At 37.1% G+C, this 25,173-nt stretch overlaps 1 protein-coding gene across 5 annotated transcripts in view; it reads right to left on the minus strand.

Moving 5' to 3' along the window:
• Nucleotides 1–2,419: 2,419 nt before the first annotated feature.
• Nucleotides 2,420–25,173, minus strand: part of PPP1R12A (protein phosphatase 1 regulatory subunit 12A) — a 124,804-nt gene continuing 102,050 nt past the window's right edge. For 3 of the 5 annotated variants that reach the window (XM_076333570.1, XM_076333531.1, XM_076333550.1), the window contains 9 exons: nt 24,947–25,065; nt 24,169–24,234; nt 18,798–18,814; nt 17,466–17,607; nt 16,661–16,765; nt 15,724–15,771; nt 11,334–11,384; nt 9,475–9,636; nt 4,776–4,853 (listed from right to left, as the gene is read on the minus strand). In XM_076333570.1, coding sequence (XP_076189685.1) covers nt 9,502–9,636; nt 11,334–11,384; nt 15,724–15,771; nt 16,661–16,765; nt 17,466–17,607; nt 18,798–18,814; nt 24,169–24,234; nt 24,947–25,065 — 683 coding nt within the window. In that variant the 3' untranslated portion in view covers nt 4,776–4,853; nt 9,475–9,501. Of the gene's footprint in view, nt 4,854–9,474; nt 9,637–11,333; nt 11,385–15,723; nt 15,772–16,660; nt 16,766–17,465; nt 17,608–18,797; nt 18,815–24,168; nt 24,235–24,946; nt 25,066–25,173 lie in introns of all 5 variants that reach the window. The other 2 variants (XM_076333541.1, XM_076333560.1) reach the window with 1 other exon arrangement.

Raw genomic sequence — 25,173 nt, forward strand, 5'->3', positions numbered from 1 at the left:
TTGTTATTAGTGGCTTTGACCTAAGAACTTGAGGAAGCTGAATCACCATAGCTAAATGTTAACGTTGTGTACATAACCATGAACAGCGAGAACTTCTGAAGAACTTAAGCAAATAGTTTCTTCTGTCCCCCAACAGGCTGAGTGGCTATTCCTGCATGGGGAAAAAAAACCCTGTAATTTCACAGAGGTGACCAGCAGAGCTGCAACAAAACTATTCTAAGATTTAAAGCAGGTGGGAAAGCAACCCTCTACAACGCAGTTACGATTGTTTCTCCACCCTCTTTAAAAATAGCGTCCACAAAAAATCCTGTAATGTTTGTATGACTGTGGAGTTTTTCTTTTTTAAACTGTAATGTAGTGAATTTGTGTCGTGTTTTGCTGTGAGAGTCCTTCAGATTGTAGATGGAAACTAAATTTCATCTATAAAACATATTAACCTCTCAGTTGCACAATTAAAGCGTCAAAACTATCTACTGTTTCACACTGTATCATGTCAAGTTAGAGAAGCTGAAGCTACCACTAAAAGGGGCAAAGTGACTTCCACTGTAACTAAAAATGTGGCTGCCTACACCTCCCATACTGGACAGGCTCGAGGCCACAGCCGCCAAGAGCCCTCGGCACCCCTCGCCCCACGGAGGGCCTGGGCGCTCTCTGGGGAGGCCCAGCTGGAGCTCCCAGGACCCGTGGCTGCACCGCATTGCAGCAGGGCAGATTTGGCCACCTCCGTTTATGCTTCTGCCACAAGACCACGAGCAACATGACAGAGACAAAAGGGTGTGTGTTCCTTTCTGGAGGAGCTGGTGTGCTACACAGGTGGGTAAAACCTCAAGATGCTCCTAAGAGAACTGTAAAGTGCCCGCTGTGGAGAGTCAAGCCACTTCCAGGATCACCCAGACAAGTACGAGTCAGCGTAATGATTATTTTCATAACCACTTCATTTAAAAAGAAATTAATACCTCCTCTGAGCAGTATTACAAGCCAGCAGCAAGGCATAATTCATACTGTTGGTAGCTTTGGACAATTTTCCTCTGTTCGGGAGTTCGGATGCGAAGGGGCCCTGAACTCTGACTTGTGACCAGTTTTGTTCCGATATGTCCCCCACCTTTCTCCATGTCAACTGTTCATTTTCTGACATGGTGTTGCCCTTCCACGTCTGGCATCGTGGCACACTTCCTCCTCTCTACCTGCTTTTCTTTGTTTAGACTTCCTGTCTACTGTCATACGAATGTTTTTGGCATTAAGTGGTGCCCTTACTCTTGACTATAAACCTCATGGTTAAGTCAGCTAGCAGGGGTAGGAGCCGTCTCATACGGAGCCCACTTCTGTATGATAAAGCTTAAGGGAGAAATTTCTCAAGGGAGAAATTTTAATTATTAATTTCTCCCTTGACACACATCTCCTGAAGCAGGTATCTTCAGCTCCCCAAAAGCATGCTTTTTTCCCCTCTTCTGTAAGATGACATGTAAATAGTTACTCTTTCTAAAAAAGAAATGAGAGAACGCTTGTTCTATGACAACACGTTTGCTCTTAAAAGACTACCAAATGGACAGTGGCCGGGAATATTGAACAGGTAAGATAAACACCCATTGGTCTAACGTTCATCTGAGCACAAGCCACAGTTTAGCAGGGAAGAAGTCTCTAAAGGAAAGAACTGCCGAGACTCGCGTTTTGTACTTGCTGCTGAGCAAACAAACGCACCAACCTAGAGAGCATGAATTGTAACTGTTCTTTTTGGAATCTGGCAAGGAAATAGCAGAAGTTTGAAAGCCGTATGTAGTAGGAATTGGGGAGGTCTGGAGGGAAATTGTTCACGATGAGGGAGAGGGGGTGGGAAAAAAATGACGTTCCAGCTCCCCAGTCTTTTCTCCTAGGTTAACTGCTACCGTCTGGAACCATGAAGTCAGGCAAGGCCTTACTTACGCAGCCACGCTGCCTCCACCCTCCCCGCACCCTGCTGCCCGGGCTGCTTTCCCACCTGCGGTCACGCCTCCTCTCCGGGTTATGGCTTCCTTCATGGCTGGGGCTGGTTCTGGGCATGCCCTTTGCCTCTTAGCTCTCCAGCACCAGCTACTTCCATGCCTCCGTGTGTATTTGATGTTAATTCTGGGACATAAAGATCCCTTTCCGCACTGGGACAAGTCCCCTGAAAATCTAAGTTGCTGTTGTGAATTACCATTTAAGCCATCAGTCGCTCAAGGAAGCTTGCCAGAGTCAGCCACCAGCAATAATGTATTTCTCGTACGCAAACTGCCTCCTAAATAATGGGATAGTCCTCCACTACCCATTTTCTCTCTGTGGTAGCTGGATTTTCTGGGGATGTGTTTGATCTGCAACACGATCAGTACAGTAAGACGGTGACACAAGTTCAGCAATTGCTTTGTGAGATGCGGTTAATATCACGTAAAAAATGGTTCTCAGATTCTGCACACAGACAGGTTTATGTAAAATATATAAACATTTGTCCAAGTTGTTACAGATTGCATAAATATGGCATTTTTACTGTTGCATTTACAGATGTGCATGTACAATGATGTGCAAATAATCACAATTTGATTACAATCTTTGAAAGGTACTTGAACTTTGCATCCAAGTAACGCAATGAATGAAAAATGCCCACCAAAGAATTTAAATAGCAAACTTATAACATGGTTTAAATTCATAACAAATTTCAATGTCTTCTCAGTAAAACTTTCACACATTTAAAATAGTTTGTATTCATTTTATTTGTATATGTCAAAATACAATTTTTTTTTTTCCAAAATAGTGGGTTTTGCAACTAGTTTCATGCAGATACAAGGTCTGCTCAGTACTACCAATAAAATCAATATAGCACAGTAGCCATTCATTTTTTAGATATAAAGAATAAATAACCTAAATATAAAACACTAAAATATTAGAAACACGTATTTAATCATTCACAGGCACCCAAACTTTACCAAATATAATCCAGAATATGCCTAACTGTCTTGTAACAGAACTCAATACGTTGCAGCCATTCAATTCTTTATTTTACGTTAGCGTAAGACAATGGAAGTCCCTACGGTTCAGACCCACCTCTCATACAGATCAATTACAATAAGATATCTCAAACTATCTGTGTACCTTTAAAATCAAGAATCCTGAGCTTGGTAGTAAGAGCATAACCTTACATCTTCAAAAAACCAATCAACAGAGAGAGGACATCATGTCTTCCTTACCAAAACATATCCCACCCCCGTAAAACTAACCCCCACCCCCCACGTAGGCAGTAGAACACAATGACCTTTTTAAATGAAGGGGTACAAATTCACATTTAATATAGTATACAATATAATCAATAATACAATAGCTACTACAAGCTTTACAATGTACAATTTGTTTTAATGGCTGATCTGTTCAGTGGTTTTAGGCAATAAACTATGTGCCAATAGGATGTCGTATTTTGAATGGTTTAGTGAAAATATAAAAGCTGTTTCTAACAAAAGCGATCTTCGCTTGAGTACTTTTTTTGTTTTTAAAGGCCACTGAAATGTATAAAATGGTCTGACACGATGGCGTTATCAAATTGGATGCCTTCTCACATGGCAACAACAGTGCATATAAACATTAACGTGAGTGTAATGGGTTATGTTTTCCAAATGATTTAGTACATTACTTTGGCTAGCACAACAGTTTTGGACAGCACTCAGATAAATACAGGTATGTGAAATGTAGTGAAGCAGTTATATTTATGCAATTTTTTATTATGGTGAACACTATCAAATGAAAAAAAATGGGAGGAAAAGATAATAAAGTATTTTATATAGTTTAGACCTTTTGTAAAGATAGGGCTCCATACAATGTACAATGTCTAAATTCTTTATACCATAAAAATTAATGAACTTTGTTAAACACACTATTCTGGAGTAGCCTAATTTGCATTAACAGACATTTGCAATAGGGAAATATATTCAAGCATGCCACGTGGTGGTCTGAAAAATCAAACCAGTACACATTTATATATACAGCATCACTCAGTACCTGCTCAAATGAATGTGACGATTACAGGATCTAACATCTTTCACTACAAACTTCTTTTTTTTTTTTTTAAAGTGACCAATAAAGGCAGAAAACAGGACTCTTAAAATATTTCTAGTTTCAACTGACTTTTAAAGCATTTTGTATAGGAAATAAATGCATATTGCACAAACAGTGAAAGCAAATGTTCCACCAAACATCTCTGTTCCAGGTGGTTGGACAATACAACTCTAGGTAGCTACACAAATACGTAATTTAAAAGGGTGTGTGGTCTCTGCAAATGGTAAAGCTGTGAAAACACTGTACAAGAAAATCTGGTACATGAATAATTAGGAGGGGGAAAAAAAATCCAAACTTAAGATTTAAAGAAAAACTGAGTATAGAAAAAACTGGGAATTGTGGCACAACAAAAACATTATTGAGTAACTGTCTTCTGTGAGAGCTGAAAGCTTTTGATGATGTAAAAGTGTTTATGTACAACTAAGGCTTACTGGTTAAATATCTGAGGCGTATCTGGCCTTGAACACTTTCCTTATTATGCTGTAGCTGTAAACAAGATTTCTCAGTCATTTTATCTTCTCAGCAGCTGCATTTTAACAGAAACAATGATCTTGATACAAAAAAACACACAGGTAAGAGGGCGTTTGGCAGGATATCTGAAAATGACAGTCTCCAAGGGATCTTCCCACACTTCCAGTGACTGCCATACTATGGTCCACTGGAGTTACTAGTGATGTGCAATACCGTTATTTGCTGCTGTAGTAAACCCTTTATTTGGAAAGTTTGCTTATAACTCTGATCAAGGCCCCATTTTCATCTTTTAGCCTCTGGTTGTCCGCCTTCAGGTCTGGTAGCATCTATGAAAAATGAAACACGATGGTTATTTGCTATTATACCCCAAGTAAAAGCAGCGAGACTAGACAAGCACTGGGGATAAAAATCTTTGTTCAGCTGAAGCATCTTGGCAGTTCTCCCCCTTCCTATCAGCAGTTCAGAAAAATCTCACCTTTTAGCATGACGCAGTGAAGAGTTATAGATTAGGAGGTTTCATTTGCTTGGATTAGAGGCACTAAATCTCGGTGGTGCAGATGACAAGCCTCTAACAAAAGCATTTATAGTAGTGTGAGGAAAGTAATTAAACGCTTCAAATTTCAGTGCAAAACAAAAAAATGTTAATTACCAACGATTTAAAGAGGCTCGTCTATACTGCACTTGCACAGTTTCAAAAAAACATGCTGTGGCTAAGCATATCTACCACTGTGCTCTTGGATGATTTCATCCTGATCAGATAGAGTGTGATTCAGCTTGTTAGCTCACAGCATTAATCTTCCAACCACTTCCAAACTCGTGTTGAAGCACACATCCTATAATTTGAGATCATATCCCTGAATAGCTTGGTTCACGCAAGATCAGATCATTGAAAGAGATCACTGAAACAGCAGGCTGCATACTCAGGCACACAAGTTAGGAGATGGCAAGTTAAGGTTGCCACAGGAGATGGGTGACACACAAGCACAAAAGCTGGAAGGCAGAAGCCAAGTGAGGTGAGAGTTGGACAGGATCAGACAGGAAAGGAGGACAAGTCAGTGCACAGAGGTTTGTACTGGGAAAACGTGTGCTTGTCAGAGAAACCAGAAGTAATCTCAGCAGTTCTCCGTATCTACATTCACACACTGATAACAAACCATCTGTAATACTCATGGCTAAATTACATGTATGGTGTCTAGCAGCAGGTTTACACAGGAGTTAACAGCCTATTCCTGCAGAGTGGTTATTCAGTAACCTCAGGTGCAAGTGCATGCAAGAGGTCTAAGTCCAGCTGGTGACCTATGTAAAAACTGCTACATAATTTTTCACGATGAAATCTCCTCACCACTAGTTTTGTTTTCATTTTATTCAAGCAAGATTATACTTTCAAACCCATTATATTCAGAAAATTTTAATGGAACAGAAAGAACGGAGAAGTTTAAAAATGCAGGTTAATTAACTGTGCATTACACTAGAGGCTTCATTTACCCATTTCCTCCAAAGGAGTCCCGTCCACACTCAGTTCACCAAACAGCAGACCCTCTCACAGAGTGAAACACAACAGTACACTGAAGATGACTGAGGTTATAGGATCTCTAGTTTATTTACCTGCCAATATCAGAGTATGTGAAATGAAGATGACAGGCGCTCACAAGAGGAAAAAAGGTGGTCCCCGCAGTTAGAGTAAGTAAAAATCATTCTGCTAACCTGGATTCCAGCTCTGCTCCATGGTGGAGCTTAGGGCAAGCCACCTAAACTGAGCTCTTCACAGAGTCAGAGGGAAGCTTCCACTATAGTCAAGTGAGAGCTCTGCTCTGAACAGAAAGTGCTGTAAAATGCTGATTACTTTCAAAAACCATGTCAAGGTGTTTGAGTTTGAAATTGGGCAACACAAGTAATCATTTGGCAATTTTCATGTATTATCTGTGTTAAGTTTTCTAAGCTGTAAAAAACAACTACTGTTGTCTGAGATAAACGTGCTAGGGGTCATACCCAGGTAACAGGCGTGTGTACCATGCATTTGTGCATGCACCCGTAATATTAGGATAAACCTGGGGTTGTTCTCTGACATGTATCTGCAAACAACGAAACATCCATTTGTTCAGGGAAAGCAACTAACACCTTTCCTTTCTCCTTTTTGTTCAGTTACGGACTTCATACCAAAGATCCTGGGGGAAACCACAACAGCCTTCATCTAGTCACGCACAAGGAAGCAAGGGAGTCTGATTTGGTTCGTGTTAATTGTGTATCTCAACAAGTGTTGTCGTGTATGCCTTCCAATGAAACCTCAAAGTAACTCCAGGAACGTCACAGTCGTCTTTCAACTCATTGACTAGGGACCTGCAGCCAATAATGCTTAATTACATACAGGCAGACCCACAGAGTGGTATATTTTCTGGTGAACTATTTCAACAAAACAGCTGCTATTCAAATTTAGAGCTTTAACATAATCCAGTACCATTATATGTCTGCAAATCTCTGTAGATAGATTTTAATCCGGATTAAACTAATAGGTAGAATAGGTATTAAGAAAGTATTTTCTCTTTTGTTGTGAGTCTGCTAAAGAATAGGGGAAGACTGGTAGGAGATAAAAGCAGTTATGAGTAATAGGAGATTGATCAGGAAGGATAAGCTCAAGTAACCTAAAATACTTATGCTTCTCATCTATACTAATCCCCACATACTTTAAACCTAGCCAAAGACATTTATACAATTTTCTTGGAGCAGTGCATTCCTATGGTACTCAAACTTCTCATGAGGTGACACCACGCACTTTTAATGTGCAGAAGCAGGAAAAAAAGCTTTGCAGCAAATTCAGTAAAATTACAGTTACAGGCCGTACTTAACAATTTCAATTTGCTTCTCCCTAAAATAGCAAAGTATCTTCCTGTGATGAGATTCTTCAATAAGATTACAAATGCACTATTTTGCCTACCTGTATTATATGACTAGCTAGTAACCCTGCAGTGCTGTAGGTGAGCAAATAATTATTCAATAATCACCTGACATATGTGGAGCCAACACAGATCTGTACAGTAATAATAATGTCTGTGTTTGCTGGAGGATTTAACAGTTTTTACACACAAAACAGCTTTGTAAGTTAAGATTACAAAAAGCTCATGAACTGTTAAGGTACCTGTTCATATTAATCAGGCACACTGCTATGGTTAAGCTACCATCATAATGTCAAGCCTCCCTGCTGTGTTTCCACTGCTTTTCTTTTGCTAGCCCAGCTCCTCAAACTCCACAACGATCTGCCGCTGAAAACTCCCCCTACAAAAAGGAGTTCCGAATAGTTTTCTGTGGGTTAACACCCTGAACTGGCTTACCATGGTTAAAGGAATGCCAGTGCTAGCAAAAAAAGATGGTATGGACGTGTGGCTGTGGACAGCAGTCATTAGATTAGCTCAGCTGTGTTGAAAAACCACATTGTTAGCTGAAGCTGATGTAAGACGGGCTGCCCTAAAGGGACAGCTCTCCCTTCGCAAGCAAGCAGTATGCTCCTGCTGCTTCCTGCGTGTCAGTTTAGTGATTCAACAGCCCTGGGGTGAGATGGATCAAGTAATATAACAAATAAAGGGATTTGTTTTCAGCCAGGTCAGTGAGCTGACTTAACTCACTCAGCAAGGGTTAACACAAGGGAACGTTGAGGAATGCAGGGCCTGGACCAGGAACAACCTTTCTATCCACATCCTATTGTTAGACCAACTCCAGGAAGACACGGAGCCAAAGGATAAACCTCTTTTTTTCATGCCTCTTAGTGGGGAAAACCTGAGATCGGACTCTGCGAGCAGAATGAAAAAATGTACGCTTATTGCCTTGCTTCTAAGCGGGAAGGGGGGTAAGTGCAGGGAAGCAGTTTAGCAAGAGTCACTCTGCAGAAGGAAATATTTTTTCACCTACAGATCTTAAAAGCTCGCTGAAACCTCCACCCTACACAGTTGTTATATAAGAGGAGGAAGAAAGGCATATAGATTTGGTGTGGAATGAAACCACATTTTGTTCCTCATAGAAGTTTTGAAACCCTTCTTCAGTGGGTTTCTGAAACAGCCCTGCAGTAACACTAGGGACAACAAACTGGTATTGTTTTTCCAAGATGAAACTCAAAACAGTTCATACCTTTAACAGAAGGGGACTGAACCAGATGACCTAGTAAGTATGAACCAATCTGACACACTAGGCAGGTTTTTTTATGTCTGTGTTTGTACAGTCCTTGCATGATAGGATTCTGGGCCACGACTGGAATGCCTACATATATAGCAATAGAAATCAATAACCTTAACTCAGTGCTAAAATGGGATATTTTAAGCTGTCTAGATAAAAATAAGGATTGGCCAGAACCACACGGGAAGTTAAATATGTGAAAATATTAATCAACTTGAAACTCTGATACATTTTTTGAAAGGAAAGACTTTGGTCCCCTCTGAACACTAAAACACACAAATGTAAGAAACAAAGTTGCTAATGCAACTGTTGAGGAATGCACAGCACTGAAACCACTGCTCAAACATTCTTTAGTTGAGACTAGATTTGTATCAATTCTATGCACTTCAATTATACTGCAGTAAGAAAGCTCAATTCTTAATTTCAATTTATTAAAAAACTAGAGGCAGAGCTATCTATTTGAGCATTTACTCAAGCATCAAAACAAGGGAGTGACTTCAGCTTATCCTAGTGGGAACTCAAATCCTTTCAATTGTTGCCAAGGTTTTAACATGTCAAAGGTCTCCTGGATCACTGCCAATTTATCTTCAAGTAAGGGAGGACAAGCTTCAGTGCTAGTAAGGACGACACCACACCATACCAACACATCTGCGACACCTGTAGTCGGTACACCAGACACCATGCTTTAGCCACACTTCCATAACCGAGCAGCAGTAAGTCAGTTTCTGACACACAAGTGTTAATAGTAAAATTCTACCCAAGCACAAACTGAATGTCAACACCTGCCTGGCTACACAAAGGAGAAGGCAGAAATTACAAGTCCACAGAACGCAGTTGCCTACGGGACCCTGACAGCTTGGCAACCACTCGGGTCAAGGCCCTATTCTCAGTCACCAGTCGCTCATTTATGTGTCTCAAAGATTGAATCTGCTTTATTTGTTGCAGGTTCTGCAGGAATCAAAGAAATAGGAGTGAAAACAAGAAAAAACACATGTATATTACGCTTACAAGAACTAGAGATGAACAGAATTGAACGAAAACTTAGAAGAGGCAGTCCTGTTTAAAGTAGGTAAGTCGCTGTGAAAGGAAAGTATCAAACAAGTGGCACATTCTTGAAAAGCAATCTAAGAACCAGCAGTGATTCGTCACAGCTTTCCAAAACAGTTCAGGATACGTTAACAATGAAAGCTATTCCTGGAATTCTTTACTTAACATCCTAATTGCACAAACTAAATCTCCTGTTCAAAAGTCTGTAAATAATGACGCATTTAACATATACTTTTACACAGCGGTGCAACACATGATAGGAAGAATATTTAATCTTTAATTCAAAACTTTTACATATTGCTTATTGAAAGTAAGCTTTCGAAAAAAGGCAATATATTTGTATTCTCTATTTTTCTCAGAAGCCCAACCTTTCCTAACAGAAATTTACAGGTTGATGATAGAAGCTCACATCCTGTCTTCCACTCTTAGAGACAATTATTTTCCTATACCATAGTTTGCTTTCTACATATTTCACTTCTGAAGACCCCTCAAGGAACCACAGACATTGTGTCCTCCCTTACAGCAAACTATCCTGGCCTGAATCCAAGGGAGCTAGAGGCATCGTGGTTGCCTTCTGCCTAGATCTGCCTGTCAGCTTCAATTATTTCAACAAAACTTCGTGCAAGTATTTTGATGAAAAGTATTTGGAAGTTAATGCCATTTCCAAGCACCAGAGGGAGCTCAAAAATGAGCTTGAAAGGAAACTTTTTATTACTCAATGACAAATATCAAATGTCATAACAGTGGTATTTCTTTAAAATTTTGGAGTGCAAAAATGTTTTCTATTTCATCATGTTCCACTAATTTTCTGGTCACACTTTAATTCTATCAGTTTGGTTGACCCTGTCCAGTATTATATCCAAGGACATAATACAAAACAAACCTGCCAAATTTCTCACCCTTCTTAATCATACCAGAGGACTTCACATGGATAAACCAGGAAATGAGAAAAGTCATACCATGACTGGTTTAAAAAAAAAAAAGCCAGAAATGTATTAAAAAAGTATTTTCCTTCTAGGATTCAGTTTATACATAGTTGAAAAAAACAGAAACCAATGCATGTGTTAAAGGGTACTTACTTGTCAATGTCTGAAATCTATCCACTGCTTTTTGTTAACTAAAAACTGATTACTATTCACTCTATACAAATGAAAGGTTTGGTATTGGTAACATGCTGTCTAATACATAATTTAAAGAGCATAAGATAAAGGTTGAAGCAACATTTAATGCTTAAATATCTATGGAATTATATGCTACCATTATTTTAAAGTTAATAAAATACAGAGTATCACATCAAAAACATAGACTGCAATTCCATCTTGATTAAATCAAGATACGTTTCACACCGACCATCTCTGAATGTTTCTTGTTAGCCAATATGTTATAGAAGCGTAAGTCTCAGCACCTTCTTACAAGTCCTACATGTATGACTGCTTATGCCAGTGTAACAGCTTCGCTACAAGCTATGTAACATGAGAGACTTCGAAATGAGGCTATAACTTAATTATTTTCTAATGAAATTATAGAGACCAGTAATACTGCCAGACTACATGTTGCCCTGACATAGTCATACACTTTGCTATTAATAGTTTACTTACTTTCAGTTCCTCTTCCATTTCAGATATCCTTCTTTCTAGAGCTCTTCTTTCCTAAATCAACAGATGTGTGTTAACACTAAACAAGACAATTTTTAAAAAATTACTGCTTGCAAATACTGTGGCAACAGTGAAATAATTCAAGTTTCAAAGATCATACAACCAAAAGCATAGTGTGGACAGGAAACTTGTGATGGCAGTGATATATAGAAATTTTGTCAATATGGAATTTTAATATCTGGGGAGGAAGAGATACAGAAATGTACATCAAGTCCTACAAAATATACCCCTTCCTTTACACATATTTAGACAGGTTGTAAGTACCATTTGTTTGGATTTATTTTTCATGTTTCTGGGCTAGGCTTTCATAACAGCTTAATATACAAGAAATGCAGAAAATTATCAGAAACAAACAAGAGTATTAAAAGAAACAAGCACAAAAACATAAGCTTTCCTAGACAAGCAGAAGTAGCTGAAACATCTGTCTCAGCTCAGTGGGATCTGTCCACACTATAAACTGCAACGTAGTGTAGATACACCCAAATTTACATTAAAGGAGTTCAGCTGAGTACCAAAGAAATCTAGCTACGTAAGACCACCTGCTTCTTTAGCAAATGCTTCCTGAATATTTTCTGCTTTTCTAGTATAGTTTTATTTTCTTTTTTTTTCTTTTTACCCAAGAAGCAGGAGAAATTATCCTTGGCAGAGAACTTCAGGTTGTTTTGATTACACTGAGTACAGTACCCAAGCTAGCTTATTGGAAGTTAGCTTAGGGTTTTCTATACTATGCTGCAGTCTGCAGTGCAGACACACTACCATATTTCTAAATGACATTATTTTGTTTAAACCTAATTTTCAACACATCTGACAGATGAAGAGCTAATGCAATAGACTTCAGGGGTTTATAGCTTAATTGCTTGCTTTCCTGTGTCAGACAATGCAGTGTGTCTCATTTAAAAGCAGCTGCGGTTATCAGTACTCTACATTCAGATTTTTCCAAAGTGTGAAAGGCAAAAGCAACAGATTATTGCAAAGTGGACATATGATGCATCTGCATACAATGGTGTTATGCAAACAGCAAGCAGCATTGACTGAGGTGTGTAAAACTTTGGTTAGATCATACCGCCCAGTAGATACTGACTCTTGCCGGTCACCTTTCAGATACAAATCATTTGAATTTAGTTTAATCATAGTACAGTTATACCCCAACATTTTCCCATTTTAGCAAACAACTTTAAAGGTTTATCAAAGTAATAGATTACTGCAGTTGTTAGCACTTAATGTACTTAACTCCTTCGAGTTAAGACTTCTCCCATAATGATACTGACTGATAGTAATGGGCATAGTAAGTACCAGCGAGTTAACTGCAGTAAGCGACTAACAAAAAACCCACACCATCTTACATTACTTAGAACTGTATCAGTTACCTGCTAGCCTTGTAGAACAACATATATTATCAGTGCTCTTATATTAAGCAACACTTGACAATTCCTGCGATTACCAGGAGATGAATGATCAAATAAATCTCAAAATTTCAGATGGTTAAAAATCATTAGTCCTTTTGATGCATTTGCTTAACTAGCATGTTGAGCTTGTCTAAGAACAACTATTAGCAATAAAAGCCAATTACATAAAATCCTTATTTCATGAACTTTGTATACTTCACATTCTATAAAAGAAACATTTAAATGGACTGGCCTAGATATAAGATTTATTGTAAAAGAGTATTGTTCTGATTAGATGAAGCTATGCTTCTCTTTTTCCTGAACTGCTTACTCTTTTATGAACTGGCTTGAGGAATGCCAACAAAACAACACATTGCAGTTTCACTGGGAAGATTTGCCAGTATTATTTGATTAGTCCCTGGGCTCAAAGAAAGGGCTTGAAATTTATGCAGTCTAAAATTTTATTATATACTTCAACAACTCTGTAAGGTACACCAAGGAACATTTGTAACCCTCAAAATGAAAAAAGTACACGCTACTCTCTCAGCTTATAAAATACAATAGCTTGTTTGTATTTATCAAAGCAACTAGGAACCACAGTCTTGGTGCAGTGAGATTGAGGTACAGGGATATACACAGGTGAAAAATTGACCCCCCGAGTTATAAAATTATTAAGAAGTAAAACCAGATGTATATACCTACATGTATTTATAAATTCAGTAATACCAAAAATTATACCTCTCCACAACCCAAATTCCCAGATGATGAATTCTAAATTTGGGGGAAGCCGGTTAAAGGTACCTACAGTTCTGAATTCTGATTCAGACTGAAACCTTGCAGTTTGAGTTTTATTATCACATCATATGAAATTCTGCAAAGGACTTTTAATATACTTTTCAGAGTGACAGGTCGTTAATGAAACCCTTATTTTTGCCTATGTATTGCTAGGACCTTGCATCTGTGATCCGATCTGTAGCCCTATCCCCATGGAAATAGCCCCTTTCTGGTAAACAGTTCTCAAATGAACAATATTGACAATGCATCACCAAATCACGTCATGGAAACCCACGTCTGAAGGCTGAGTTCAAATAAAATTCAAAGCCAGTATTTTCTAAATTTTATTACACTGTGCAATTCTAGGTTTAATAAAAGTTCCCATCTTCTTTACTGAAAAGGTATGTTTCAGCTTGAAAATCTCATAGTTCAAAGATGCCTTCAGGTTTTTCTCTGCCAGCCTTTTATGTCTTCCAATTTATTCTCACCACTTTTCTTTCCCCCCTCCCCTTTTCTCTATGTAATTTATATAAACATTCCTGTTTTAAATTCTTGTCTGAAAAGAAGTTTAAAATTACAAAATACAAGGAACATCTCCTACATCTTGTGTAAGTCATGTTTCAGCCATACAGCATTATCACTAATTTTATTTTTTTACCTGCTAGCTTTAGTATTAATACATTTAGGAAGAGTAACATTTCTGAAAGACATTTTGCTGTTGGACTAAATGTCTTTACAAAAAAAAAAAGGTGCAAAAATTTCTAACATAGCCAATTGCTTTAATGCAATGGCCTATTTTGGGAAAAAGCAAAGCAGTAATTTAAAACTGAAAAAATGTCTAGCTATGCAGTACTGAATGCTCTGCAGTATGGAACCTATATAGTAATGGACACAGCTAAACCTATTAAATAATTAAATGTCCACCTGTGTGGCCATGATAGCAAGCAAGAAGCCAATTAAAGCTGCTGATGAAACTTTTCTACTGATGATATCACTGTCTACAGCAGGATGCCAAAAAATCAAGGAGAAACTGGTGCTAAAAGGCTGCTGCAATTATCTGGAGAGATTATTAAGATAAAGATAATGGAACTTCAGGAAGTGCCTGAGAGCATTTCTACATCTCTATGTGCTCCTATAAAATCTACCAAGTGTTTGTTTATACTCCAGACAGGTTTGTAGAACTAAAAATTGTTTTCTAAACCTCATATACTGGAAAGTAAACATAGGAGGCTAGTGAACGTGAAGTTTACCAGGGATAAATAAACGTATACCGTATCACTTATTACTGTCAAAGTCCATTTAGCTTTCTTCCCGTTTAAGTGTCTAATGTGTCACTCCAGGATCAGGGGAGGAGAAAGGAACATGTGGACAGGGTCATGAAGGAAGCCAGGACCACAACAAAACCAACATAGTTTGCTTTACATTGCTGCGGAACTAAACTTTTATAGGGATGGATTTTAAACTAGTATGAAACTACAGCCTAAAATGATCACGTGTCCAACTTCTGAAATAATTCCTGTAGTCTATCTCACATATGGATTTATTACATGACTCCTTTCCCATTCAATTTAGGGTTGTCTCTGACCCTGATGCCCCTCTTCCCACACTGCTTACTCATTCTTCCCCTCCTGCTCCAGTATCATATTCCCTCTGGAAAAAGTTACAGTACAAGGAAAGAGACAGATTATGATTAATTTTATATCTTTAGCAGGTTTAAGGTCTCCTGTCTGTGAGGTAGAAGCAGCTACTTCATTACCAACAATAATTGGTAAAACAACACACATGCCTCTGGAAAGCTCTGAGGAAATTAAAGTCTCTGAATGTTGGAAATGGATTAGAAGATGAGACGCTCTGAACCTGCTTAACCCTCTGGAGTGCCAACATTGTTTTGGATGAGATGGAACAAGCGGCAGATCCCTGGAGGGCAGTGGGGTTTAGAACCTGATTATCACGAACCAACAGGCAGCCTGAAGGCAATTCTTAAGAGTAATTCCATCTTACGGTGTCTCACATTCATTGCCACTTTGAAACCTAAAATCCCCAAATCTTCTAAAAAATGCAAGTTATAAGAAAGGCTTCTGTTCCCACTAAAATATATCCAAGCCAGGGGTTGCAAAACAAACTAAAACAAAGCCTGAATTGGAGTACTTAAGAGATCTTTGGCAGAAACTCACCCTTTTCTCCATTTCCAAGAGTGATCTGTCAGCAAATCTTTCTTGTCTCTGAAAACAAAATTAGTGAAGACATTGGTACTCGTTCTTAAACAACATAAAACTGAGGAAAAACAATTCAATTGGACATTTTAGTATTCTGTCCGAAGTATGTCTTCAAAAGCATTTTAAAGTGTGTTCAGGGAAGTAACACTGAAATAAATAATAAAGAATGAACTGGATTTATCACGCACTTCCTCTGTGACCATCCCTAAGTAATTCAATCACTACATAGCCTTTGGCAAATAGGAGTAATATAGTATTTCTATCTAAAAGCATTACAAAACAAACATCTTTTTAATGTACTTCACTGATATTTACAGGGTACGCATGGAAGAAACTTAAGTACCTACACAGGTAAATTGTGGCAGATGTGATCTGAGAATAGGAAATACTCTCTCTACAGCAATTTAAGACAAATTTAACTTTTGTGTACATATTTGGTATTACTGTATGCAGCACTGTTATCTGTAACTGGAGTGCACTATTTGCTCTTCAGTTCTAAGATAAAGCTATCTAACCAGCCAGGAAGAACTGGCAGGTTATGCCAATCTGCCAGCAGGTTTATGAATTAATCAATCAATCCCAACTGACAGTTTGAATATAAGCTTAACAGTGTAGAAAGTGTTTATCCCTACCCTGCAAAGAAGTTACAGATACATGCTGGCAAGAACCACTACTACTTAAATAGGCAGGAGGCAGTCTCACACATTTTGTTCACAGCTGAAGACCAGAATCCTGCGCTCTTTTCTCTTTAGAAACAGAGAGGTGGTATTCTTCACTCCCAACTTTGGATAAGAAACAAAGCTGATGCCTAGTAAAGAGAAGCCTATACCCTGGGGTGCTTCTAGTCTGCTATCTACCTTGTCAGCTAAGTACAGGCTTTTTGTTTTATACAAACCTGAGTGGTCTTCTCCAACTGTAGCTTAAGATCTGTAAGTTCCATGTTGGTATCATGTAATTGTGCTTTCAGTTTTTCATTTTCAGCTAGGATCTGTTCATAAAGCTAAGAGAAAATATTCATTTAAAAAAAAAACAAATAATAATTCAGTGAGATTAGCTGAAAAATTTAAAAACCATGATTAAACTGCATGTAAAATGAACAGATACATTAATAGCCTAAAAAGTAAAAATCAGTTATAGTTTTTAAAGATGTTTAGAATTAGCAAGCACTTTACAGAACTGCTACCAAATATTTCTAGAAACAAGCAACTTTGCATAGGGAGCACATAACTCACCTTACACGTATTAAAAAAACATACTTGCCACTTTTTTTGCTTCAGACTTCACAGATTAGACACCACAGTAAACTTTCTGACAAACAACTCCTCTATTTTAAAGCAAGATCTAAACAAATTTTGACATCATACGTATGTAAGCTAGCCAACATATGAAATAAAAGGCTTCACATATGTATAAAGCAATTTTAATGATACAGTCAACTAAAAAAATAATATGATAGTATTTGTCATAAAAAATGGATCTTGGCTCCTCTGGATTTCCCCCTTGCATTGAAGAGAAAAGTGCAAAAGCCAGAAGCTGTTTTGTAACGTGCATTTTCCCCCGCTGTAGTGGTTGCTCTGCTCTTCCATTCAGCTGAGATGCTTTAAGCAGCATTTGTGATACAATGTGAGATTATTTCCAGACAACTTATGAAAAACAATAATAAAGTTCTATTTTCACACCAAAATTATTGGATCAGATACCTTCTTAAAATCAGTGCTATCTTCTTTTTCTAGTCTACTGCAGTATGGTTTTCGATCTTCAAGGTAACTCTGTGACCCCGATCGCCCCTGTGTTGAATCGTAACGATCACCTGAAGACATGCCGAGGGATCCCGTATCATACCTGTAAAAGAAAAGTTCTTATTTTTCTTTGCCTTCGCATTCAAACTGAGACCCACTCACTGTATCAAACATTGTGAGTTTGCCGTTACCCAGCTGAAAACCACCAGATGCAATTATGTATTTTAGTTAAGCCACTGTCTTCTCATTTGATGCAAATTTAATTTTTACATTCCCTCAGTACTTCCAAGATTTTCTGTGTGAAAATGTTTTCAAATTGCTGTCTGCCAAGTAAGTGTCTACCTTGTATGCAGAGAAACCTTTTAAATTAGATTAAAATATTTAATTCAAGCAAATATTTACATGTCTTAAAGGACTTGATATTAGCTTAGATACTTTAATTCCTCTTTATTTATAAAGAAGACCTATTTTTAAAAAATGTATTACTTTAATTGAAGGGTTTAAAAAAGTAATCTCTAAAATATCGGCCTAGGTGAATTCTCCAAGTTTTATTAGAGATTTCAAAACTATTTGTTGTGAATTCCAGTATTTCAACAGAAGCAGTTTATGAAACAAATCTTCAGCAAAGTCTTTATCCTATTAATCACTAAATTACAACCAGTATTAATAAAATTTAGAATAATTTCACACTGCTCACTCTTCACTGATCAAGTGCTGTAGGAGTTCTATTTAACAGATTTTCAGCACAGACGGAACATAATAAAATCTAATAATTAATTCTAAGGGTCTAAAAACAAATGAAAACTGTTTTTTTAAATTATTGATATTTCTGCATTTCTTTTTTAACAAATCTTAAGGAAATCTGATTTTCAGAGGCTGTAGTACTTTTCTTGAGATTACTTAGAAAATTTTCAGTAGGGTATTCTAGAAGAGGGACAAGAACCTCTCTTTGTCTTCTTCGTAAAAGCTGACTTCATACTGAAAAATTTGTAGGGAATGGTACTGTATCCACTGTGTTCTACAAAATGCCCAGCCTGCCTTCAGTGCGCTACAAATACAGAGTCCAATACGTTCCCCAGAACGGAGTATCCCACCCACACATGGGAAAAAATATTCAGAACTGTAGCTTTACAACCGTATTTCATACAAATGTTAAATATCATTAACACCTTTTAAAGCTCAACCCAGCTGACTACTGGGGTTAAGCTGAATTTGTACATAAAGAACTTAAAATGAAAATACGTGAACAAAAAGTGTAACAATTTTAAATTCATTTGTTTAAATTGCACATACCTTGAAAGGCTATCACTCTGAGGTGGGGAGGGGTAAAAAGAGAGAAAAAGAATAGATCAAGTCAATAATTTAATTAAATAAAATATATAACAATCTGTGCACAAGTATAGCCAAACAGTTATGTTAAATGCACACGCTGTCCAACAGCATGTATTATCTGAACATTGTCAAGCTTCAATTTTGTTATGTCTGGAACAGAAAAGAAATATGTGCTAGAACGTGCTTGCCAAAATATGATTTACAAGGATGTTAACATCACACTCTAGAAGTTCGACTGTCCTTTCAGCAGTCGTTGCATTCTGCAATTTGCCTGCCTGTTATCAAAAGCATCAGAACTGTGTTCTCTCAATTCCCTACTCCTCCTTCCTCTTCTCTAACATTAGCAATAATGTTTTGAAAGATCAACATAATAATGACTTCAGCTTAAAATAATAATATAAGCTACAAGATCATCATTTCAACATAGCTCGATGGGAAACAAGCCACTATACCAACAACTTATTAGACTTAGTTTAAATGACATAATTTCATTTTTTATATTACTTTCATTCATTCATTCCAGGTGAATCCACAAGCACAAAGTTCACTCGCTTTACTTGACAAGCAAAATTTAATTAGAAGTGATGACTTAAGAGTGAGGGAGTGCCCTCTAAGCATTACATCAGTCATGCAAACCTTTTTCCCCTCTGGGTGGTCAATACAAATTCATAATTTATTCCAATTATAATAACAATCTTGAGTGAAGACACTTCAGTCAAGAAACTCTACTGATGTATCATCACCTGAACATCCTCCAACATTATTCACCTAGCAGTGGCTGAAGCCTTCCCCATAGGTGGGTTTTTTGGGGGGTGGTGTGGTTTGTTTCGTTTCCTTTTTTAGAAGGAAACTGTATTTTTTCAACTTGCATTGAGGAAAATAGCCACATTCTCCATAATACACTCAATTTCCCCTTTAACACCTTGAAGTGCATTTACTACATATAGGATATCAAAAGTATGTGCTGTAGCCTAACCACTCCTAATAAAACCTTGTTATTTTCTATTAAGAGCACGCATAATGCTGAGAACTTAAGAGATTTTGTAGAAAATGTCACAGTTAGGTGGTGCACACCTATGCATGGATAGTTTTTAAGCTACTGGCCACAATAAGATTAACTTCCACCTAAGTAGAAGTCTCATCTTGCATTATCGTATGTTTAAGTAAGATCAGCGTGAGATTACAGAATTCCACCACGTAATCAATGACCTACAAAAATCCCTTTTCCACTGCTTCCTTCTCACCTCAACAAAACAGAGGAAGCTTTGTCCGTAAAGACTTTAGGTTTTCTCTTTTTACCTTGAAGGAATGCTTTTAACCTTTACCTACAATGTAGGACAGCCACCACAAGGAAGTAAACCATTCCTACATTATTTCTTTCTAAAGGCTGTTTTTCTTTGCTTCTAGTGGACTCCCCATGGTGCCGTGGGAATGTGAAAACCTCCCAGATCTCCATTCCCCTGCTGCACTATAGCTTCCTGAATGGAAAGGCAAGTTATTAAGTCACACACAGACCATCTTAAAAACAAAATTTTCCAGCTACACAGGGGGACAACAAATGAACTGGTGAGGTAAGAGAGCACTAATTACTAGAGGCAGGAAAACACAGGCACAGCCCATTCCCGTTCTCCTGGCTGAGGCTGGGAACCTGAGAATCCGGACAAGGACTCTGTAATCTTCAGAAAACTCTACATCAGCGGTTTCCGTTCCCTGAAAGCTGTGAAGCCCTGCTCCTGCTGCTCAAGCACCATCCAGCCTCCACACCTCACTGAAAGAGCAGCACATTTCTCAAGCACATGCCTGTTCTTGTTCCTCTCACTTTTCACAAAACACATTTGTTTCTTTTTTTTTTTTTAGCACAGTCTTAGCTGTTTTCTTTCTTTATTTTCCCCTTCAATTTCTGCCAGTTCAGCTCAGTCACAATTTTTAACATATGACAAAAAAAAAATTGTGAAAAGGTGTAAGTCTACAAACTGCATAAAGCTTGAGAAGAACTGATGCCAACACACATATCCCCGTGCATCCAAATCACACGAGATGGATGTTCTTCGTACAGTCACAAAACTGAGCAGACTGAGCAGCCACAGCTACATTGGCAGCACACAAGCAGTAACAAAAAATTAAAACATATGTATCCTTATCTACACAACCTGAAATAACACTTACTTCTAACCCTATGCCATCAGTCTATACAGACCATAAGGGTGCCCCAAAAGAAACTCTGTATTTGAAAATGTACATTAAGCTTCTAGAGAGGCACATTACATTTTAGTGAGGGTAGGATAATTACCGGTAATGGAAATAAAATATCAAAGTCAGGTGGAATTTTCTGTACTGTTATAAAATGAGTGTTTCTGTACAACTGCCACAGCAGTGAAACTGAGAAACAAAATTTGAGTACAGCATTTAATCAACACTATTAATGCCAGTTTCTCACGTTTATTCCCACAGAATTAGAAGACCTAATGACATTTATTATCCTAATATTGCTAGCTTTCACCTTTCAGAAGTCACATATCTCATCTCTGGCAAAACAGAATTTCAGTCCATTTAATTATAACCTAATCACAGTTGTAGTACCTATTCAAATTCTTCTTTTTTTTTTAAATACATCATACTGAAAAACAGGCTTCACGGAAAGACTTTTTTATTTGGAATCCTTCAGTTGCCAAAGTGATCTTCCGACTTCCTTATTTTTGAACTGCTATCATACAACTTAGTTCTAAGACTATCATTCTAGCAGGAACACCAATTTCCTTTAAGTAACATGGCATTTTTTGTGTGAATTGAAGAAATTCTCAGCTCTTAACCTTGAAAAGCCTCAACAAAACTTCATCAGAACAACCTCCAATTGTCAAAGTGCTTAGCAAAGTCTGACTTCTCTTTAACAGCTCTCCTGTATGGACAAATGATCAGCTAAGAAGTCAAAAGAGTTCTGAAGAACTGAAGAACAAGAAAGCACAAACTGAAATCTTACAAGACAGTTCTTTCAAAGACCTCTGAGATGAATAAGATAATTTCTCTAGTTCCTTAAAGATTTCAGGCTAGAAATTATTTTGTCCAAGATCCTTTAATTTTCTTTGTAGCATGCACCCATGTGCAAGGCTTGTTCTTGACCTCCTCTCTTTAGTTTAAATTCTTGAGTTACTGCCAAAGCCCTTGGAAGTTTAGAGTTACCATCTTCTACCTCTGGCTTGTAGCTTCACCAAGGAGAAAAAAAAACAACAGCAGCACCACATAAGGGAGTAACAGAGAATTTCACTATTTCCAAAGTTTGTCTTTGAATAGCAATACATCAAATAATCAGCACAACTGAAAAAGCATAAATATTTTCTGAATGTCCTTCATTATAATTCAAGTTTATTCGTATCTTTCATCTTCCTAGAACGGAAGAGGATTTATAAGCAAATAATGATGAATTTCTACAATAAAGCATGGAAGATTTGTGTCAAAGTGAAAGGAGATCTAGCAACTGCAAAAAGGAAAGTGCAATTTCTTTAGGCATTTAAAAAATAAAAAAATACACTTTTTGCCATGGATTTGGGAACAAATTGCCTATTAGAACGTTCAAGATCTACTCCATTGTTATTTTTGTAAGGTGGCAAGATACTGCATTGTCAAAAGTAATATATTTAGTTCTCAGTTTCTCATTGATAAATGCTAAATAGTTGTTTATCAAAGAGAGGAAGTCACTTGAAATCTACATAATGTTTTCAATCTCTGATAAACCATTTGTATGCAAAGGAAAAAACCACCTTAATATGAAAACAATGAAATTATTATATACCAATTTTAAGGTATCTCATAGTTAACAGGATTATAACAATTACAAGGCTAGAACGTTTTCTGCAATTTTGATACTACACTGGAAATTCCATAGTAGGTTTGACCACATTTGAAAAGAAAACTTAAAACCACATGAAATACGTGATATTGAACTCACTTTCATTCTGTTTTTGTATTTTCTGCAGCTGATATGACAAAAGAGCTTATATCAACAAAGCAAAATCAATTTATGTAGCAAGGTGACAGTGAACTTGGTTCACACATTCAATTTATTTCAGAGCTCTCCATGAACTCAAATCTGATATTATTACGATTTATAATAAAATCAAACTACCAAAATCTTTTGTAGGAAGCATACAGGCTAGGAGAATGTTTTGACTCCTAAGTCAAGCCATGATTAGGCAGCCAATTCTACCCTTCTCCACCATCCCACCCCAACACACCCACCCTTTTAATCATAGATCATATTCATAATTTTGGGCCTGATTTCCCACTATTTCACTGTAGTTTGACATGAGTCTATTCTATCAGAAGCAGCACATGCACATTCTACCAAAATGAATTTCTACAGAACTGAATAGGGAGTAATTACAGATCTAAGGATAACGATATGTACTAGTGGGAGGAAAGGAAACAGGACTATGCATTTATGTTAACGTGACACGGAAATAAAAAATACAGCAAACCAAAATTGCACAGAATGATGCACAGAATGAATCTCTTAACTAAAATATTTAAGGAATGTGTAATGGAAGCTTTTACAAAAAGGAGCAAAACATCACTTGAGTTTTATTCCTCAGTAATGAAGCTGATTCTGTAGTGTGTTACTCCAGGGTTTAGGTCAAAAGAAATACATTCTGCTATACCATTTTACAGTATGGCTTAAGTCACTACTTCCTTTTTAACCCCTCTTCATCCCACTGTCACTCACCATTCAGTTTATAAGGACTTTTTCCATCAAATCAAGCCTATTATAGTGTTTTCTACTGACTTTTTAACAAGACTAATAATACTGAATTAGGATGTTCAGAAATCCATTTTCTTCAATGGAGAAATTGTGCTCTTCAACTTTCTATGCTTCATCATATTAACTTCTCATATTATTTGTTAATTACATTATTGACAGCACTGAGTTTAATTTTGAAAGGTTTTAATTAGTGTGCATAAGTCACTGGACATGATTTATCTGAAAATAACAGAGCAGATGGAACAAAGATTTTTGCAAGGTAGAAATGAAAGCTCCCTCCAGTAACTTGCTGCAACACGTCCCTGACCTATGTGTCAGAAATTTCACCTATATTTTCTGGATGCTAAATCTACATGATCAGAATGGAAGAGAAAAACATCAGTTTTAGCCATTGTTAATACTTTAAAAATTGTTATTAAAGTCTGCAAAGGAAATGGCACTGAACCATAGCCACAAATTATGAATCAGAAAGCACTCGTAAGAACTCTACCATAGGTACTCTTTTAATTGAATCCAACTGCAACAAAAATTTTATGATCTGTTAGAAAGTTGATAAATTAATTGTCTTTTTAAAATTACCTGAGTTTCTTTCTTATTTGTTCCTTCTTCTGAATCGGACTGGTGTTCCTGTTCATTTTCATCACTCTGGCAAAAAAGGTGGGAGAGGAAAAATAATTAAACTGTTTAAAGCTTACTGAGATTTTAAGGCATTCTAGACTTTTAATATGAAAATCTAAGAGCAGTAGAATTCTACCTAACTAAAATGTATAGAGAATATATGGGATATATGATGAAAGTTCTCAAAAAAATACGTTTTCAGTACCAGAAGGAGAGGAAAACAGAACTTTGCATTTGGCACATGAGAATCTTGCTTTTACAAAATTACATACTGATCCCATGACAAAGAAAAGGGAAAAGGGAATCAGCTGAAACGTCAACTATAACCCTTCTAATCTGACAGCAGTTCTTTCAATTTTAAGTACATGGCTACTTGTAATGTGTCAGATAACGAATCTCATTCTTACAGCTTTGGTATGCATGCAATAGAAAAGAACTCTTCAGTGATTATTTTTTTCCTTAGATTATGATTAATTCCTATTAAGTTATGGTTATTACAGTATTCTAGAATTCTTTTTAGCATTATCAACATAACTTAGACTTAATTTTGATTTTGCTCCTGAAAGCTTCAGAACAGAGAAACAGAGAATACATAACTTGAACAAGCATCAGTTTTTCCAGAACAATTAGTAATATATTGTATTACTCTAAACTATTCTCTATTTTAAGTATACACTGGACACATTCCATATTGCTATAAGCTAAGGCTATGAATCAGCAGTAGCAGTCATTTACTTACATCATGAGTCCAAAAAGAAACTCCTGTAGATCGTCGTTTTTCTCTTGGTCGCCGCCTTTCCCTTATAGACTTAGGCTGTGACTTATCTTCTTCCTTTTCTTCCTCTTTTTTGCCCCCTTCTGTTAATAACAACTTTCTTGTTCATTTAAGTATGACACAACCTAATTTTCTAAAAATTTTCTTAAATACTTCTCAGTCTTTAAAATGCTTACAATTAACGTTTTTAT

This window comes from Aptenodytes patagonicus, chromosome 1, assembly GCF_965638725.1.
Source record: "Aptenodytes patagonicus chromosome 1, bAptPat1.pri.cur, whole genome shotgun sequence".
In the NCBI taxonomy this organism is placed as follows: Eukaryota; Metazoa; Chordata; class Aves; order Sphenisciformes; family Spheniscidae; genus Aptenodytes; species Aptenodytes patagonicus.